This window comes from Rhinolophus hipposideros, assembly GCF_964194185.1.
Source record: "Rhinolophus hipposideros genome assembly, chromosome: 7".
Lineage (NCBI taxonomy): Eukaryota > Metazoa > Chordata > Mammalia > Chiroptera > Rhinolophidae > Rhinolophus > Rhinolophus hipposideros.
The window spans coordinates 48438348-48458572 of NC_138053.1; the positions used below are offsets into that span (position 1 = coordinate 48438348).

The 20225-nt window shown below is 39.1% G+C and overlaps 1 protein-coding gene across 7 annotated transcripts in view; it reads right to left on the reverse strand.

The window, feature by feature from the left end:
• Positions 1–20225, reverse strand: part of RASGRF2 (Ras protein specific guanine nucleotide releasing factor 2) — a 230559-nt gene that overhangs the window by 47462 nt on the left and 162872 nt on the right. For 4 of the 7 annotated variants that reach the window (XM_081052888.1, XM_081052887.1, XM_081052884.1 and 1 more), the window contains exon 18: positions 3979–4020. The exons of the other annotated variants lie outside the window; for them this stretch is intronic. In XM_081052888.1, the coding sequence (XP_080909014.1) occupies positions 3979–4020 (42 nt within the window). The remainder of the gene's footprint in view (positions 1–3978; positions 4021–20225) is intronic. 7 annotated transcript variants of the gene reach the window in all.

The window sequence follows — 20225 nt, forward strand, 5'->3', positions numbered from 1 at the left end:
TTTCTTTATAAAATTTCCAATATTTACATAAATTCAAAGCTCTGTTATCATTTAGGTTAGAATTTGACTTTACTGGTTGGGTGTTCTTCCAAACCGCTTCTAATGGACTTTCTCGTGTAGACCACAGCTTGGTAAGTTCGCAAACATCTCTTTGCTGTCCAGAGCTCTTCACCTTCTGCCATGCACAGTGTTCCAAAATTCTCTTAGAAATTGACCAGGCACTCTCTTAAGCCATTTCCAACAATGTCCATTCAGTCAGCCCAGCCACAACAATCCACAGCGAGTAGTAAAGATGGCTGGAGTAGAAGGATCAGCCACAGGTAGCACCAGCCTTCCAAATGCTGTAGGAACACCAAGAACCAGGGAGGGAAGGTTCCAAAGATATACCTCCCACTGTCTGCTTCACAGGGCAGGCCACCTCTGATACGGCTCCAGGATGGACCCGAAGTAAAATCCAGGGCAAATCACTTAACCTATGGCTCAGTTTCCTTACTTGTAAAATAAAGAGAACAGTGTTGCCACATAAAGTTGTAAATAAGAAATATATTTATTACAATTATGTTCTCATCTATAGCTGGCATCATCCATCCATCCCTTTGGACAAATGGCCCTCACAATATACTTTTAACAGTATAGTTATAAGGATATGTGAAAATAGTACCAATTTGATGGACATCAAGCTCTTCATGTCTTTCCTGAAGGACCTTTTCAACCTTTTGATCAACAGATGGAGATCTTTGATCTTAGGGGAAAAAAATACTTTCTCAATTCTATTTAAACCACCAACAATTTAACCAGGTACATAAACTATCTATCTGAAGGGCATACCTGTAGCAAATCCTGATAGAACAAGTTTTATAAAAAGGGCTGCTGCTTACTCATGAATTGAAATTGCCTTAACTGCGTTCTCAAATGCTAAGATGAGAGGTGTGGTCTTGCTGTAAAATAGCATATAGATCCAGATTCCTGATCAGACATGCCTGCCTCCTTATTTTTCAGTCTTTAAAGCTATGCGATCAGAGCAGTGATCTTCCTTAACTCATCAGATTTCCTCCTTATTGCAAGCCACCATCTAAATTGGGGGTTGCTTGGGCAATATTTATTTCTCAATGTAAACATGAACCACACAGCTCATTGGTGGCAATATCCAAACGGAAGCCGTTCTGTCCTAGAATCATAGACCTGCTCCCAAGGAGTTCTTGTGCCATGTTTTTGGAAAAGCAAACAGCAAATCTTTGCGGGGCTTTAAACATCTTTAACTTTAACTTTAAGTGTGACAGCACATCCAAACTCTGCCAGGAGAGTTTACTAATATCACATATCTGGAATATGGTTACCCCAAGATTCCTGTCTTTAAAATTGATGCATATTCACTTTTTAGTTGTAAACACGGGTCAAACTGGCTAATTTGGGCAGCAAAGGCCATCTGGCCGAGTGATAAGAGCCAAATCACCATACATGTGAATTTAAGAATGAGATTCTGTCTGACTTATTTCACTTAGCATTATACTCTCAAGATCCATCCATGTTGTCACAAATGCTCCTATATCATCTTTCCTTAACGCGGAATAGTATTCCATTGTGTATATATACAACTTCTTTATCCATTCATCTATTGAAGGACATTTTGGTTGTTTCCATGTCTTGGCCACCGTAAACAAAGCATATGTGGTATATAAACCAAAAAGAACAAGACAAACAAATGAGAAAGAAAAACTCATAGACACAGACAATAATTTAGTGGTTACCAGAGGGTAAGGGGGTGGGGGGTGGGTGATGAGGGTAAAGGGGATCAAATATATGGTGATGGAAGGAGAACTGACTCTGGGTGGTGAACACACAATGGGATTTATAGACGATGTAATACAGAATTGTACACCTGAAATCTATGTAAATTTACTAATAATTGTCACCCCAATAAATTTAATAAAAAAAAAAAAAGAATGAGATTCAACTTTATGGTCCTGCCACCAGACACCTGGTGAGTTGTTCCATCCCTTATAGCAATGTGCCATCTCTCTCACTAAACTGTACACCCCCTTGGTGAAGGGTTTTATCTCAAGTACCTTTGTAGGCCCTTCAGCTATGCACATAGGTACCCAGCAGGTATTTTTCTTAACACAGAATGCATCACTCCCAATCGAAACTATTTGAAAGTGCCTGCAGATGCTCTATAACTGAATTAAGGTCATTCTTTCACCGTATTACTCTGATGACTCTGGATCTGAAATCTATCACAGGCAGAACATATGATATGTGGAGGGAGGCAAGGAAGTTGAAAATAGAGAAAAGGAGGAAATTTTCATTTTATCCTTTGAATAATGTGATGAACAAATGTTGCATAAGACACTATGTGAAGATACTAATGAGGCAATGAAAAAATGCCCTTCAGTTTTTAAGTTCTTCTCCTTACTCAGGTTATCCTGAGATTCTCTCTAAGTGTGATTAACTGCAACAATGAAAAAAACACATCCTTTTGGCATGAGGAGAAGCTCAACAGGTCTATTATTATTTGTGATGAAAAATACATGGAAAATGATAAAATCAAAATCTTTGCTTTCATCTTTCAAAGAAATCAGTAACTGTCAGCGGATTTGTTCTTACGGATTTTGAAAAATGTGTGTTCAGGTTCCTAAAGAAGTGATTATATACTGTGTTTAAAATAAAATTTATTGAGAACCTTTGTGTATTTCTTCTTTTAATTCTCACAGTTCCATAAAACATAGTTCTTGCTTTTTCATATGAGAAAACAGGCTCAGAGAAGTTCAACAGCCACCTAAGGTCACAGAAAGTAAAAGCAGAGCCAGGATTTGTGGCCAGATTATTTGATTCTAAAGTCCAGACTCTTCCCACAGAAACATGCTGCCTGAGAGGTCGTTCACAGGGAGTCCACCTTGTCCCTATTTATTGCTTATAATTTGCAGCCCTCCCATCACTGCTGTCATCAGGTTTTGTGCTGGTGCAGAAACATAACAAGAATATACTGGCAGAACGGAGGGCGATGGAGACTTCTGCCAAAGCGGAATGGGGGCATTTGAGGAGTTGGTGAGAAGTGAAGCTACAGAGTAAGCAAGCTGAAATGACTTTTCAAGAAAATTGCTGAGGCAAGAAGGAACGATATAGGCTAGAAACTTAACGGTGACAAACGTTTATGGGAGACAATAACTTGAACGAGTTTGGAAACTAAAATATAGCAATCTATTTTTTTTTAAATCAAGATATATAACACTCTTGGTCAGAGTTTCTTGACAGCAAAACCAGTATTACCTAAAAAGGCCTGTGAAAATACAGAGAATGCTCTAGAAATGGTTAACATGAAGAACACCAAAAACAAAGACAACGTTTAAACTTCCTGAGAGTTTTCTTTTTTGCCCAACTTGATAACCAACTATGTGAAACTATGTACATTAGTTGGAATTCCCTGGTGGGCACTCACTACCTCTCCTGGATAAGATGTGACATAGCCTGCTGTGGGACAATATTCATATCCTTGGCATTAGGTTAACGTTCCCCACAAACCCAAATAATAATTTTTAAAACAATTTATAAATTTCTAAAGTAAAAAATAATTTTTAAAATCCTTCTGTATTTCTTTCTACAGACTCTTCCACACACATCTAGAAATGCATTTCCATGGGTTGGGGGTAGGGGATGAATGATAGCTTCTTATCTGGGAGGCTGTGTATAAATTTGTGAATAAACAAGGACCTGTGTATTCAGGTAGAGGGTGAGGCATAAAATTGACATATTGCATTCTGAAGAAACCAAACCAGGGAATTTTAGAGATAGTTAGGGAGAGGGTATTAAAAAAAGTATTTCTCTCTCTTAACTGTTAACATATAAGAATTTATACAAAAGCTTTTAATGTATAAAAATGTAGGTTTTACCACTAAAAAATGAAACATACCTTGGAGGGAAGGAGGGTAGAAGTCACAACACACAAAGGTAGCCCATTTTAGTCAGACATAAAATACTTACTAAGCGTTTGTTCCAGTCTCTTTTGTAGGAGCTGGGGTACAGCTGTAAATAAGGAAAACTAATCAGCTACTCATAGGAACCTACATTCTACTGGGGAGACAAATAAATAATATTCAGTTTATTATCTATAAACAAATAAGATAAATTTGGATTTTGAAAAGAAGAGCTACATGGAAAAAAAATAGGCTAACGTGTGAGGCGTAAAGTGAGCTCAGGAAGCACAACTCTGGAAGTCTCTCCAGAGAACGGCTCCACTCTGTCTGAATACAGCACATTCGAGACAGCACATTCGCTAGGCTGGATTGAGGAAGGCCTTTCTAAGTAGAGGATGTGAGTTGGGACTTGAATTAGAACCTTGAAAAGGAGGCAGTCATCTGAAGATATGGGGGAAACATATTTCAGCAGAACCATGAATAAAAAGTCCCTGAGACAGCTCAGCATGACTGAGGGACAGAAAGCAACCCATTGTGACTGGAGTCCAGCGAATATGGGGACAGGAGAAGGGAGACAAGTTACACAGTGAGCAAGATCACCAGGCATCTTTCAAGCCAAGTTAAAGAGCTGGATTGTTTTTCTCTCTCTCTTTTTTTGTTATCATCAGTTTGTAATAAAAGAAATAGTCAGATAGAAGAGAGGCACAGAGCAAGATGTTGGGAAAGGGTGTGGAACTCTCAGAGCACGCCACTCTCCCCAAATCTTCACGTGTTCACTAACCCAGAAGCTCTAAACAGCTGCATTATAGTCTCTGGTATTGGGAAGTCACCAGAGGGTTTGAGCAGGGGAATCATATAATCTGATTTACACTTTGGAAAGGTTACTGTGGCTGCTTTCTGTAGAGTGGACTGGATGGGGAAAACGTGTCGAGAGCCAGGTATGAGGCAGTAACCCAGGTGACCCAGGTGAGGCAGGTTTGGACAAACATTGTGGCAGGAGTGGTAAAAATTATGAAGGAGATAGAGGGACTAAGGCTTGCTGATGGATCAGATGTAGGGGTCTGTGCTGAACTGAATAGTGCCCCCAAATTCATGTCCACTCAGAACCTGTCAACATCACTTTACTTGGAAATAGGGTCTTTGCAAATGTAATCAAGTTAAGATGTCAAACTGGATCAGGGTGGGCCAGTGTGGTTATAAGAAGCGGGAAATTTGGACACAGACACACTCAGAGAGAAGGCGGCCACGTGATGACAGAGGCAGAGATTTGAGACCTGAGGCGTAAAGTGAGCTCAGGAAGCACGACTCTGGGAGTCTCTCCAGAGAACGGCTCCGCTCTGTCTGAATACCAAGTCTGTCTGATTCTGTCAATGTTCAGTTATTGTGCTGCTTGCTCCATACTCTGTGTCTTTCATCACACCATCAGAACATGCCAGGTAGGCTTCTGCTTTTCCTCAAGTGCCCTGGAGGCGGCCACAGAAAGGTGGAGGGGCAGAATGCAAGCATTCATGTCTGCAGCTGCTATGTAGACTTTCGTTTTAAATTCTGACCTGCTTTGAAACTTACAGAAAGCACAGTGAGGAGAGTATCTTTGTCATTCAACTGTGTATGGAAGTGTGCAGTTTAAAGACTCTCTAGGATTTCAGACAGATTCTGAGCAGCTCACTGTATAATTCTGTTCCAGTGAATTAGTTTAACAATGCTGACTGGTCACTGACTTGCCCCCAGCCCCTTAACCGCCAACAGCTTCGGATCCATCATCTTATCCATTGAGGGCAGTGAGCATAATATGGCAATCCTCTGACTGACACACACTACCCAGAACTTGAAGATTGTAGTTACCTCATGAGGGAGATCAGGAGACACCTTAACTCCCCTTTCCTTCAAAATCTCTCTGCAATTCTATCCTCCCTCTCTTCCTTCACTCCTGGAGAGAACAGCAAGATGTGATAGGAGAAATAATGGATTGGGGATTGTTTAATGGGCTTAGCTCACTGAATGACGTTGGAAAAGTCCTTAAATCTATCAGAGTCTCAGTTTCCTCTTTGGTAACAAGAGGTGTTTATTTAGATGCTTCTAAGGTCCCTTCCTCAGTGTCTCCCTGGCCAAAGCTCAGGTCTCCCACGGTGCATCTGATATCCTTGCTTCTCGGGCATCATCAATTACCTCTGTGCCATTCCTTCCTCCATCTTTCCTCTAGCACCTCAATCTCTTCAACTCAATGCTCCCACTCCCTCACATGTAACAATGAGGCTGTGTCTTTCTTGCTTATTCTAAGAATCACTAGAGTGTTTGTAAGCAGGAAAGAGCTTTTGGAGGAGTTCTTTGGCGTTCCTCTTTGGCAGGAGGAGTGAAGTGTCACCTCGCCCCAATAATCAATCCACTGGTGCTTTGGTCCTGGGTGCTCCTCGGAAAAGTTGCACAGTACCAATCCCATACATCTGATTACATCCATGAGATAACCCAATCTATTTTCTTGAATGTTCAATGACATTGAGATACATCAGGCGGACCCATGTGGCAAAGACAGAACCAGCTCAGACGTGGGAAAGGATGGTAGGAGTTCTTAAGAGCCAAGAGACAAGAAAAGAGGAGTCTGAACTGGTGCCCCAGAAGAAGTCCCAGGGCTTAGGGAAAGTGGAAGCCAGTGGTCCAGGCAAGTTAGCAGGGATCTGTACCAGCCCCAGGGATGGTTAAGAGAGTGGGTGAGCTTCAGGAGAATCCCTGTGGACTAAGCAAGGCTTCTGTAGCAGTAGCAGAGGCACCTAGGACCAGCAGGTGGGCTCTGATGTAGTTCGGATGGGACATCTGGCCTAGAGGAGCACTTGCATGCAAGCAAGGACAGGGAAAAACAGCACTGGGAATACTTGGAAATATTCCCAAGGAAGTCTTTAAAAGATGGACTTTCCAATGACAATTAACTTTGCGAATGATGTTGCTAACCTTTTTTTGATGTCGGAGAGATTATTAATTATGAATTTGTACCAACTGGACAGTTAAAAAAGTTTACTATTTGAAAGTGCTAAAAAGGCTGTGTGAAAAAGTTAAATGACCTGAACTTTTCACCAACAATTCATGGCTCTTGCATCACGACAGTGTACCAGCTCACACAGCACTGTCTGTGAGGGAGTTTTTAGCCAGTAAACAAATAACTGTATTGGAACACCCTCCCTACTCACCTGATCTGGCCCACAGTGACTTCTTTTTTTACCAAAAGATAAAGGAAATATTGAAAGGAAGACATTTTGATGACATTCAGGACATCAATATGTAATATGATGACAGCTCTGATGGCCATTCCAGAAAAAGTTCCAAAATTGCTTTGAAGGGTGGACTAGGCACTGGTGTCAGTGCATAGCTTCCCAAGGGGAGCACTTCGAACGTGACCATAGTGATATTCAGCAATGAGGTATGTACCACTTTTGATGAGTTCGCAAACTTAATTGTCCAACCCCTCATGCATTGGATGCAGGGTGGGGGAGGCAGTTCTTAAATTATTGTAATTCAAGTATCAAAAGAAATTGAGCCCCACTTTGAGGTTCCATGTGAAAGACCTGAAACATTGGGTCTTCGTGCAAAGGGTCTTACATGCAGTGGGGACTCAGTCAATCTGTTCAATTGTTTTTGTTTTTTAAAATCCAAGCTTGTTTATTCACTTTCTCATTTGTGGATAAATATACCAAGACAGACTGGTTCTGTTCATTGGAAGACTTTGGTATTTCCTGAGTCAGGAGGTTCCGGAACCTCCCTGCTTTGGAATTTACCACACTTCTCCTCCCATCCCGTCCTCCCTAGGGTCTGTAACCACAAGATTAGAGGTATCATTAAAGTACTTTCAGTTTACCAACTGGGGACTGAGAAGAGAGGCTTGTACACAGTTGTGGAAACTTCAGCCCCAGGGAAAGTCCCTGCACAGGAAGGCAGGGTCACACTGAGCTCCACCTTTGGGGAACCCTCTCAGGACCCTGGCTGGGACCATCTTGCAAGTCTCTGCAGAGTATTTCAGACAAAGTCTATTTGTTTCATTTCAATGACAGATGGTCACTCAGTGCTCAATGTTGAGAACTTTCAAATATTACACATTGGTAACAATACTTAAAACATATTTGAGAGCTTCAAATTTCCTCTTTGCCCTCCCCAGACACTTTCACTTCATCTACATAGGACTTTAACTCCCATATAAGAATTTCACCCTCCCTCCAGAATCCATACTTTGCTGATCAGGCCAATACTCACTGATTGGTATGCAACTGCCAGAAGATATAAGAAGCTCCCAAGAATTCCACTCCCTAAGTTTGTGTTACTGTCACTATTCATCAGGCTGGAGAAAGTCCATTAAAAAAAAAAAACAACACAAATTCTGAAAGTACTTTCTATTTAACTTTCCAAGAAATTATTCAGTGTTATAGAAATGATCCAACAGTCTACCAGATACTTGTACAAAAATATTTTCTACCAAATCAGGCCAAAGTATTTGGTTAATAAAAACATAAATTAATGAACCATATTGATTCCTAACCTTCATGAAGGTTGACTTATTTTCTCATCAAACTTGGCCCAATATTAAAGGCAGAGACCTTAATTCACACAGTGAATAAGTGTGGTGTGAAGTCACGTTGGTTAGAAAAATAATTTTCCAAAAGTAAACTAACTTCTTGGACTTGAGATTCTACTGAGTGACTATAAAGAATATTCTAAACCTCAGGAGTAAATGCGCACATTGCTGAGAAAATGCCCTGTCCTGAAGAAATGAAAATGGCTCTGGTGTGCTTTGCTCAAATTCAAGCCAGTGACTCTGTAGTAAAAGAGGCTACATACTACAGCAAAAGTATCACTCTAAGAACTAAAGCATTATAATTATTATTTGTAGCTAAGATTCATTTGGTGCTTACTTATGCCAGGGACTAAACTCACTTAAGCCTTACAACAATGCTATAGCCAGAGCTATCCTCATTTTATAGAACATAATAATGACATAGCAATCACTTACATAGTGTTTATTTGCCATGCACTGTTCTAAGCACTTTAAACATATTAACTTATTTAACTCCGACAATAACCTCATAAGTAGTAGGGTTTGCACTGCACAATGTCCTCAGGTACCGTTCACGTCTACTACAGATGTGACTACAGCCATCACAGGTTCTAATTTCCCCATCTTATAAAGAGTTCTAAAATGAGCAGACATCCGCTGCTGATGACCAGCTTAGCTCTCGGATTACACAGAACCTACTGCGGGGACACACATCACATCTGTACTTTCCCCAGGGCAGGGGAAAGTGCCCCTTAATCAAAGCATAGAACTTGATGTTCACTCATATGCCCAGAAACTGGGATCCCACAAGAACCCTCTAGACTACATATCGCACAAAAATTACTTTGCCTGAAGATATTTTAAATTAGCGAGTTTGGGGGTCAACAGAGATGGATTTAACTATACAGAGAAGGATTTAACAAATAGGCACCTTCTGTGCCTATTGGACTATCTCATTTTTGCACGTTCTTGCAATGTAGTCATATTTGTATTTGAATTGAGATGGTTAAACATTCACATCTTTTCTTACAAGCATAACTCATTACATGTAAAAGACTAAGTAAGATGGAGAGGGGTTCCTTCCTATACTCTGGGGCTGGAGAGTTCAAAAGCTAAAAAACTGCCTTTCCCAGACTCTCCTGTAACTCAGGTTCTGAATGAAAATGAGAGCATCTGCGCAGGGTCTGGAAAGTGGACGTGAAAGGCAGTAGCCCTTTCCGCTGGCAGGCCTGACCAGGGCGCTGCAGCGTCCCAGCCCATGAGGCAGCCTCTGGAGAGGCAGCTGCCATGTCCTGGTCACTGATCCCGCGAAGTCAGTCTTGGGTCACCAGTTTCCCAGTGATCTCCTGCTTGCTCCCGACCCCAGGATATCAGAGCAAGGAGCCCCCTGGGTCAGTCCTACATGGTGTCCCAGAGGTGATTCCTGGAAGCCCAGCCCCAAGCCTAGGTACCCACGACCCTGTAATAAATCTCTTCCCAAGAAAAATAGCTAATTTGTTCCCCACAACCAAACTTTCATGAAAAACAGATAGCAAGCGCCTGATGCCAAACATCCAGGAATTAGCCCATTCTGCTCAATATTTGCAGTTAGAAACGAGGAGCTATCTTTCCTGCCAGATACCAGAGGAAAAAAGGAAGGAAGGAAGGAATCCCAGCAGAGATAAGAATTCACACAGAAGCCTCTCTCACCCTGAGGATAGTGCTGGGTGAATTAGGCCCCCTTAGCCCATGTTTAGAAGACAGTTAGTCTGTGAAAGGTTGAAAAAAAAAGCTTGTCTTTGTCACTGTTTGCCTGGCAGAACCTGACCTCTTACTTAAATGAAAATCAAACCAAACCAAACCACTGCAAAAAATTGTTCAATAGGTTCAGGGAAAAAGACTAACAAAATGAACGAATTTAAATAGAAGATAATAATGCATATTAGACTAACATACCGGCAATGGGATACTAGTTAATGTTCATAGTAGTATCTTCATTACATGGATTTAAATAAAGCATCAAATCATTTGTACACAATTCTTATGTGGGAATCTTTGTACACAAGGGGAGGAGAGGCCACAGTGGGGACAAAACAGTATTTATATTTTGTCTAAGAGGTTCTCTCCAGCTACATCATGTTCAGTAAGCTCAGCCACTGATAACAGCCCCTGACTGGTAAATAGCACATCCTCCTGAGGGGACACATTTTCTCCTCTAGCTTCTGAAGATTCTAAAAACTGGCTCTTATACTCAGGTCTAAGGGTGAGGATTTAATAGCAGCACCGCAATCGTACAGTGAAGTGATTCATTAGTGCTTATTCCCTACCATCAGCCCAGAAAAGAAGCTATTTTCTTATAACACCTTGGAAATGTTCTCTGATAAGCAAAATGAAACCAAATCAGCAGACCACTGCCCCAGCCATCACGTGGCCCTCTTTCTCGCGGTCTGACCAATTCTGTCACCAGCAGCATAATCTGTAGTTCTATGAGAGCTGGCCGGTGTATCCAAAATCCTAATGGTTCCACACTTTATTAACTCACTCTCTTGGTAAGATGCAGTGGCAATTAGGCAATGATCCCAGAATGGAATTTGAGTTGAGTCCTTGAACCAGCTGAGACTCGGAGGGAAATGCAATGATCACAGCGGACGACTGGCACACATCACATCAGTGCTCTCTTCTTAGCATAAAAGGATCTTCAAAAGGTATGGACAATTCCTTAAGCATCAGATGAATTAACCTACTCTAGTTCTAGGTTAGCGATCATAAGAACTGTTAAAGAAGGCAGGAAGAAAATACATACAATTAGAAGCTCCTTTGTTATCCACCTTTAAAACCACAGTGCCTGACATTTGGTTCTAGATACCAAGTGGCACTGATGATGCTATGCTAGAAAGCTCGCGTCCGAGTTCTAACAGGATCTTTCTTACAATAAGGTTCCTGTGAGAGAGAGTTCAAAAGGAACTCACCTAACTCATAGCAACTTTTGCTCTAGAGGGAAGAGTTCAACGTTACAAGGCATTTATAAAATTCTCTTAAGTACTGCTCTTACCTTGGACATGCAAGTGTCACTAATAAAATACATTTTCCACTGAAGATGAAAGTAATAATATGAGGATAAAATGGCTAAGCCAGTGAAACAACAGAAAGAAAAACAAATGAAAGTACATATAATTTTTAACAGGTTTATTGAGCTATAACTTACATGCCATGAATCCATTTTAAGTGTACATCACCCATTTTAAGTGTATAATTCACTGACACTGAGTAAATGTATAGGGTTGTGCACCATAATCACAATCCAATTATAGAACACTCGATCACTCCCAAAATGCCCCTACTGCTGATGTACAGTCAGTCCCTGCTCCCAACCCCAAGCTGGGCAATCATGAATGTTTGCTGTCTTACAGATCTACTTTTCTACACATTTCATATAAAAGGAATCATACCGTGCGGGGTCTTTTACATTTGGCTTCTTTCATTTAGAACAGGAGTCCCCAATCTACCTGCTGCCTGTTTTTTTGTAAATAAAGTTTTACTGGAACACAATCACACCCAATCATTAATGTATTGCCTGTTGCTGCTTTCGCACCATGAGGACAGAGCTGTGAAGTTGCCACAGAGACCATGTGGTCCACAAGCCAAAAATATTAATTATCTGATCTTTAGAAAAAATTGCTGACCCTGACTGAGCACAATATTTTTGAGGTTCATCCATGTGGTTAGTATGTATCATTCATTCATTCCTTTCTACGATGGAATAATATTCTATTGTATCACATTTGTTTCTCCATTCACTTGTTGACGGACATTTGATTGTTTCTAATTTGGGGCTATTATGATTAATGCTGCTATAAAAATTCATGTGTGAGTCTTTGTGTGAACATACGGCTTCATTTCTCTTGTGTAGATGCCAAGTACCCTGGAGTGCCGTTGCTGGATCCTATGATACGCTTATGTTGAACACTGTAGAAACTGGCCAACTGATTTTTCCAAAGTGGCTTTACTATTTTATGTTTCCACCAGCAATGTAGGTGAGTTCTTGTTTCTCTACATTCTCACTGTCACTTGTTATTTTTCCGTCAATTTTGTTATAGCTATTCTAATGGGTATTAAGTAGTATCTCATTGAGGTTTTAATTTGTATTTCATCTTTTCATGTCCTTTTAAGCCATTTGTTTATCTTCTTTGGTGAGATATCTATTCAAATTGTCCATTTATTTTCACTTTGATTGTTTGTCTTCTTAATATTAAGCTGTGAGAGTTCTTTATATAATCTGGATAGAAATCCTTTGTCAAATATACGATTTGTAAATATTTCCTCCCAGTTCTTTATGGGTTATCTTTTTCACTTTCTTGATGGTGTCCTTTGAAGTAAAAAAGTTTTCAATTTTGATGAAGTCCAATTTATCAACATTTTTTCATTTATGAATCTTGCTTTTGATGTTGTATCTAAAATTTTTTTGCCCAACCCAATGCACTAAGATTTTCTCCTGTTTCTTATTGAAGTCCATAATTTTAGCCCTTACATTTAGGATTAAATTAATCTTTTTGCTTATAGCCAGCCAATTGCTCCAGCACTGTTTGTTAAAAAGACTATCCTTCTTCCCATTAAATTGCTTTGGTACCTTTATACAAAATCAATGGGACATAATGTAAGGATTTATTTCTAGACTCCTACTTCTCTTCCACTGATATGTATGAATATCTTTATGCCCGTATCATACTATCTTGCTAACTGTAGTCTTCTATAAAGTTTTTTTTTCTATAAAGTTTTGAAATCAGGAAGTAGAAGTCCTCCAACTTAGTTCTTATTTTTCAAAATTGTCTTGGCTGTTCTGAGTCCTTTCATTTCCATAGAAATGTTAGCACTCTACCAAAAAAAAAAAAAAAAAAGATCCTTGCTGAGATTTATGCATACGAGTGTATTTAGAATCAGCTTATGAATTTCTTCAAACATGCCTATTGGTATTTTGCTAGAAATTGTGTTGAATCTATAGATCAGTTTTGGGGAAATTGCCATCTTGACAAATATTGAATCTTCCAATCAATGAACTTGGTTTACATCTCTATTAATTTTTCTCAGCAATGTTCTGTACTTTGTAGTATACAAACTTTTCACTTCTTTTGTTAAATATATTCTGAAGTATTTGACTTTTTGATGCTCTTCTGAATAGAATTGTCTTCTTAATTTCCTTTTTGGATTGTTCACTGTATATAAAATACAACTGAGTTTTACATATTGATCTCATGTCTTGCAACCTTGCTGAACTTGTTTATTAGTTCTGGCAGTTTTTGTGTGGATTCCGTATGGTTTTCTATATACAAGATCATGTCATTTGTGAATAATGACAGCTTTACCTCCTCCCTTTCTTCCAATTAGAATGTCTTTACATTACCTTTCTCCACCTCTTATTGCACTGGAAAGGTACTCCAGTGCAATGTTCCATAGAAGTGGCAAGATATCCTTGATCTTGTTCTTGATAGCAGAAGGAAAGCATTCAGTCTTTCACCACTGAGTATGATGTTAACTGTACAATTTTCACAGATGACTTTTGTCAGACTAAGGAATTCCCCTTCTAGTCCTACTTTCTTGGTTAGATTTTTATACAATGTTTTATCTGTTTCTATTGAGATAATCATATGATTTTTTATTGTTTATTATATTTATATATGTTATGTTAATTGATTTTCTGTTGTTAAACCAATCTTGCATTCCTGGGATAAAATACACGTGGTCATGGCATTTAATTTTTTTCACCAGTTGCTAGATTTGCTTTGCTAATATTTTACTGAGAATTTCTGTATTTATATTTATGAGCATTATTAATCTGTAGTTTTCTTTTCTTATGTCTTTGTCTGGTTTTGTCATCATGGTAATACTAGTCTCATGATTTTGTGAAGGATTAACATAATTTATTCTTTAAATGTTTAGTAGAAATTACCTGTGAATTCATATAAGGCTGGGATTTTCTTTGGGGGAATATTTTGAATTACTAACTCAATTTCTTTATCTGTTAGGGATCTGTTCAGATTTTCTTTCCTTTTTTAGATCCGTTTTACCCATTTCTGTCTTATAAGACTATTTCATATCAATTGTTGGCATAAAGTTATTCATAGTATTTCCTTATAATTGTTCATTTCTGTAGAATTGGCTGCAGTATCCCTGCTTTCATTTTTTATTTTGGCCATTTGTCTCCTATCTCCTTTTATCGATCACTCTAGTTAAGGCTTGTCAATTTTGTTGATCCTTTCAAAAAGATAACTTTTGGCTTTATTGGTTTTCTCTATTTTTTAATTTATTTATTTATGCTACAATCTTTCCTTTCTTCTGCTCACTTTGGGTTTAGTCTGTTTCCTTTTAAGAGTTTCTTAAGGTAGAAGCTTAGATTGTTGATTTGAGATCAATTTTACTTTCTAATGTAAGTATTGAAAGCTATAAATTCCCCTCTAAAGACTGCATATTATAAATTTTAATATGCTGTGTTTTCATTTTCATTCCTTTCAAAATGTTTTCTAATTTCTCTGGTGATTTCTTCTCTGACCTATGAGTTATTTAGCAATGTGTTAATTTCCAAATAATTGAGATTTTCCAAATTTATTTCTGTTAATTTCTATGTTAATACCATTGTGTTCTCAAAACATACCTTTTGTAACTTCAATCTTTTAAAAATCTCAGACTTGTTTTATGGCTTAAAGTATGGTCTACCCTAGAGATATTTTCATGTCTGCTTTAAAGAATGTATATTCTCCTTTCATTGCATACAGTATTCTACAAATGTCTATTAGGTCATATTGATTGACAGTGTTGGTTGTCTTTTATAGCCTTTTGATTTTCTACATAGTTATTTTATCAATTATTTAGAGTGCAGTATTGAAGTTAACAATTATTTTTGTTGAATTGTGTATTTCTTTCATTTCAGTCAGTTTTTGCTTCATGTATTTGGGGCTGTGTTGTTAGGTGCATATACATTTATAACTATTATGTATTCTTAAAGAATTGACCAGCTCTGGCCCTCGAACTCTCTGGCCTTCCAACACTCTTGCCCTCGCTCTCTCCTCCTTTTTCTCTCTCTCCCCTTCTCCCTCTGCCCCTCTGCCCTGCTCTCATGCCTCAGCTAGGCCTGTTCTCTTCCCTGAGAATGTATCACTAACATCGGGAACCTAGGCTTCTCTCTCTCTCTCTCTCTCTCTCTCTCTCTCTCTCTCTCTCTCTCTCTCTCTCTCTGTCTCTCTGTGTCTCTCTGTCTCTGTCTCTCTGTTCCCCCCCTCTCCCCAACCTTGGCTCCCCAACCTTTTCCCCGAGAATGTTATCACTAATACTGGGAGCCTGTGCCTCTCTCTCTTACCTTGGCTAGGCCTGTTCTCTTCCCTAAGAATGTATCACTAATAAACTGTGCTTGCATATTAAAAAAAAAAAAAAAAAGAATTGACCATATTTTTATTATAAAACATCCCTCTTTGCCTCTAGTAACACTTTTCTGTCTTATATTCTATTTTGCCTGATATTAATGGAGCCACTCCAGTCTCTTATGGTTACTATTTACATGGAATCTCTTTTTCTATTCTTTTATTTTCAACTTATGTGTGTCTTTTAATCTAAAATGTGTCTTATATATAGCATATGGCTAGATCTTTTTTATGTGGTTTGACAATATCTGTCTTTTGATTTGCATGTGTCATCAATTCATATTTAATGGAATTTGATACACTTGTATTTACATCTGCCATTTTGCTGTTTGTTTTCTATTTATTCTGTATTAGTTTCCTGTGGATGTTGTAACAAATTACCATAAATTTAGAGGCTTACAACACATAAATGTATTATCATACAGTTATAGAGGTCAAGCTTGATGCTGGGTCAGAAGTAAAATGTTGGTAAGGCTGTGTTCCTTTTTTGGAGATTCTAAAGGAGAATCCATTTTCTTGACATTTCCTTCTTCTGGAGGCTGCCTGCATCCCTTGGCTCATTGCCCTCTTACATCATCAAAGCCAGCTATGATCAGTTGAGGCTTTCTTACATCTCATTACTCTGACATAGATCTGCTGCCTCCCTCTTCCTCTTCTAGAGAACCTTATGATTATATTGGGCCTACTGAGATAATCCAGATAAGTTTGCTATCTAAAGGTCAGTTGATTAACAATCTTAGTTTCAACTGTAATCTTAATTCCCTTTGTCATGTAAGGTATCATACTAACTACAGTAATTAAGATGTGGACATATGGGGGGAGTCATTATTCTGCCTACCACAATGTCTAATAATTTTGTTCTTCTGTTCATCCTTTACTACCTTCTTTTGTGTTGGATAAATATATTATAATGTACCATTTTGATTCTAATTCCTTTGTTGCTTTTACTTCTATGCTCTAACCTGGATCACAACCTCAGGCTAGCTACAATGTGGGTGTTTCTGTCTGTTTGCCATTGAGCTCGAGATCACCCAACATTGGGGTTTTTTTTCCTACTTTCTTTTCTGTTCCAAATGAAGTCATCACCCTCTGACAACAAAGTTGCTGGTTTTCATAGCTTGCCCCACACTGAAGGAGCTGGGAATGAGGGGAGAAGAGCATCCCTAGGCTTCAATGCCACAGATTCCCACTGTTTTTATCTGAAGTTCAGGAGTTTTTCTCGGGTAAAAGCTTATCAGCTGGTTGTATGCCTGTGATTTATTTCAGGAGAATATGAATGGTTGGTCTTGATAATTTTATCCAATTTTATCATTGCTTTTTAGAAAGAAAATTTGCCAAGCTCTTCACTCTACCATTCCCGTATTATTTTTAAGCACATAAATTTTCAGAAATAATACATTATAAAATCTTCATGTGGAGTAGATAAAGTCACCCTTTTTCTGAATCTGATAGCTTTGTAGTAGGAAGAGAATCGCACACTACCAAAAAAAAAAACTACCTATATTTGAAGGCAGAAAGGATACCTTAAATTTGAACATCCTTTTCTCTTTTTAGACACGTTAAACCATTTCCTATATTGGCCACAAAAAAAAAAAAAAAAAAAAAAAAGCGTTGAGATTTTTGGTGACAGCTTTAAATTACTAGCAGTAATTGTCCAAAGGTTCAGTTTAGTACCCACAGTCTTTATCTGAATTTGAACAAAAATACCTCTTTGTTCCATAGATTTAGCATTATTTCTCAAGATCCTTCTGACTATAAAAAAAAAAACAAAAAAAAAAACCAATGTGTCCAGTTCTGAAACATAAATTAATCAAGTATTATAATCATTATGCAGGAAAAGTTAATCAGGACTAAAAACATTATAAACTGAATTGTACCACATTGGAAACTTCACTGGAACATGTACATTATTATAGCACCAGTATGGCTAAGTCCAACTCTGAATATGGTTCTGACATTCCCATGAGAATGTCAGTCCCAGCAGCTGGACCCATAATACACTAGTATGGCTAGGGCAGTGTCAGGGGAAGCCTCAAGGAATCCCTGCATAAGAAAATACCAGAACTGACCACAGTAGGTAAAGTAAAGCTACTGGGAGATATTCAGTCCTATTGGAGATGTTCTCCTTGATCCCAGACTTCCTGCCTTTCTGTTCTCAGAATTCTCTATGTCCCACAGAACCACCTTCTTGTGGCATAAGTCAAACTGACAGTAGGAAAGTGCCACTGGGCAGCAAACAGCCATAAGTTAAGTCCTGGGTGCCAGGACATGGGGCTTAATCAAATGTCATCCTGCAACTCATGCAAATTTGTCCTCATGTAGCACCTTTCCTTCTGATTATCACTGTGCTAAAATAAAAAAAATAAGAAAAAAAAGTTAATTCTCAAAATATCTAGTAAATTTGACATGATTATTCCTTTTTGGCGATGAGGAAACTAATACTCAAAACAGCTAGTAAATGACTTAACCTGGAACTGCAGGCTGTACACAATAGCCTGGAGCACTGGCCCTTCAACCCACTGAAAGTGCAGCCAGTGTAGGAAGGCAAAAGCCATGTCAGGTGACATTGTTGTTGACAATGGGAACAATTTGCACCGAATTTGTTCACTGGGGTGTGTGATACCTTCAGGATACAAGGTTGCAAACGTAATTTTTATTATTAAGGTATCAGTTCCGTATGGACCAGAAACTCAATCTCCCTTGGATTCTCTCCAGAATGCAGCCCAGGCAATGTCTTCTGACTCACAATGCAGCCAGGGATCTGCCTCAAGCCCTTTCCAAAATGACCACCAGGCATAAATAAACTCAGGGGATGCTATTCCAGGGCTGAGAGAGGCTGGACAAGCTCATCTTGGAAGAACATCTTCTCCCCTCTTTCATTCTCTCCACTTAAGATTTCTTGCTGACACTCAACAGTTAGCTAATTGTGAAGTGAGATCATTATTGTATTGTTAACTTAGCCTTTCAGGACTTAGACTCACAATCATCTGCAGCAATTCTCCCCCCTCCCCCCACCATGTCCTATAAATAGTCCATCGAAAATGTGTACACTAACATTCCTCAGGCTCTTTCCCCTTCCAGAATAGTCCAGTGCAAGTCCTAAGCATCTACCATTACTACTATAAACACATACTGGCGAGCCTCTAAGCCTCTTCTCTCCCAAGTTTCCTCACTATACACAAGAGCCTGCTGTAGCAAGAGCCATTATTTAGCACAGATTCACTTAACAAAGTTCTTTCTAGGTCTCTTGATAGGGCCCAGAAACTACACTCCTTTCATCAAATGACCAGAGGATGGCACATAATACTGTTTTGCAAATATTTTACTACTTCTTGCCCAGTCAGTGTGGGGGGTAGTATGCCCATATGTGCTTTTTTATATGTATGCATACACACACGTGTGTGCATATAAGTGAGGTAGGATAAGACAGGGAATAAATGGGCAATAGGGGAATGCATTTATTTCAGTTCAACACTCTGGTCTCACACGATGCTAGGGGCTGGAGATCTGATGGTAAACACAGCAGTCCCTGTTCTCAAGAAGCTTATATAAATCATGTGGAGGAGATAGCCTGTAACAACAGCAGGAAATATTCGTAGGGCGCTTAATTGGTTTCCAATGCCGAGAACTAAGCTGTGAACAAGGATCATCACCTTTAATCCTCATAACGGCTCTATGAAGTAGGTACATTACCTCCCTTTAAAGATGAGACTCAGAGAGGCTGCCCTAGATCACGCCGTTTATTTAGACAAGTGACAGAACTCAGATGCAGGTTTATGTGACACTGAAATCCACTGTCAGCCACTTTTCAATCCTGACTCCTTAGAGAGTCATCATTCTTCTCTGCCCTCACCAACACCCAATTCTCTCTAAGGACCTCACGGCCCCTGTTCCCTGAGTAATTTCTTTTCCCACTTCCAGGTCACCAAATACCAGCAATCAGAAGCTACTTCTCTAGCAAGCAATGTCCCCAGGAAGGGCACCACAGCCTTTCTTACTACTCTCGGAACAGAAGTTCAAAACCTCCGGACTAACCGCTAACTACTGAGAGATCAAGGAGGTTTCTTAACTGTATCCCCCACCCACCCCATAGTGCTGAGCAAGACCTAATTAAATAACTAGCCTCTGAGTCTTTGTCTCAGACACTCAGAGTCCATCATAGTTCCCGACTGAATTCTTTTCCACAGCAGGCAGCCTGAATGCTTTCAAAATTAAGATTGGAAGCCCACTAAAGATGGCAGGGCAATACTAAAAGCCATCGAATTGTATGCTTTAAATGGGTGAGTTGTAGAGTATATGAAATATATCACAATAAAGCTGTTTAAATTTTAAAAAATACCAGGGCAGTCAATCTTGACAATGAGAAGCTTCTATCTCTAAGTCATTATCGAA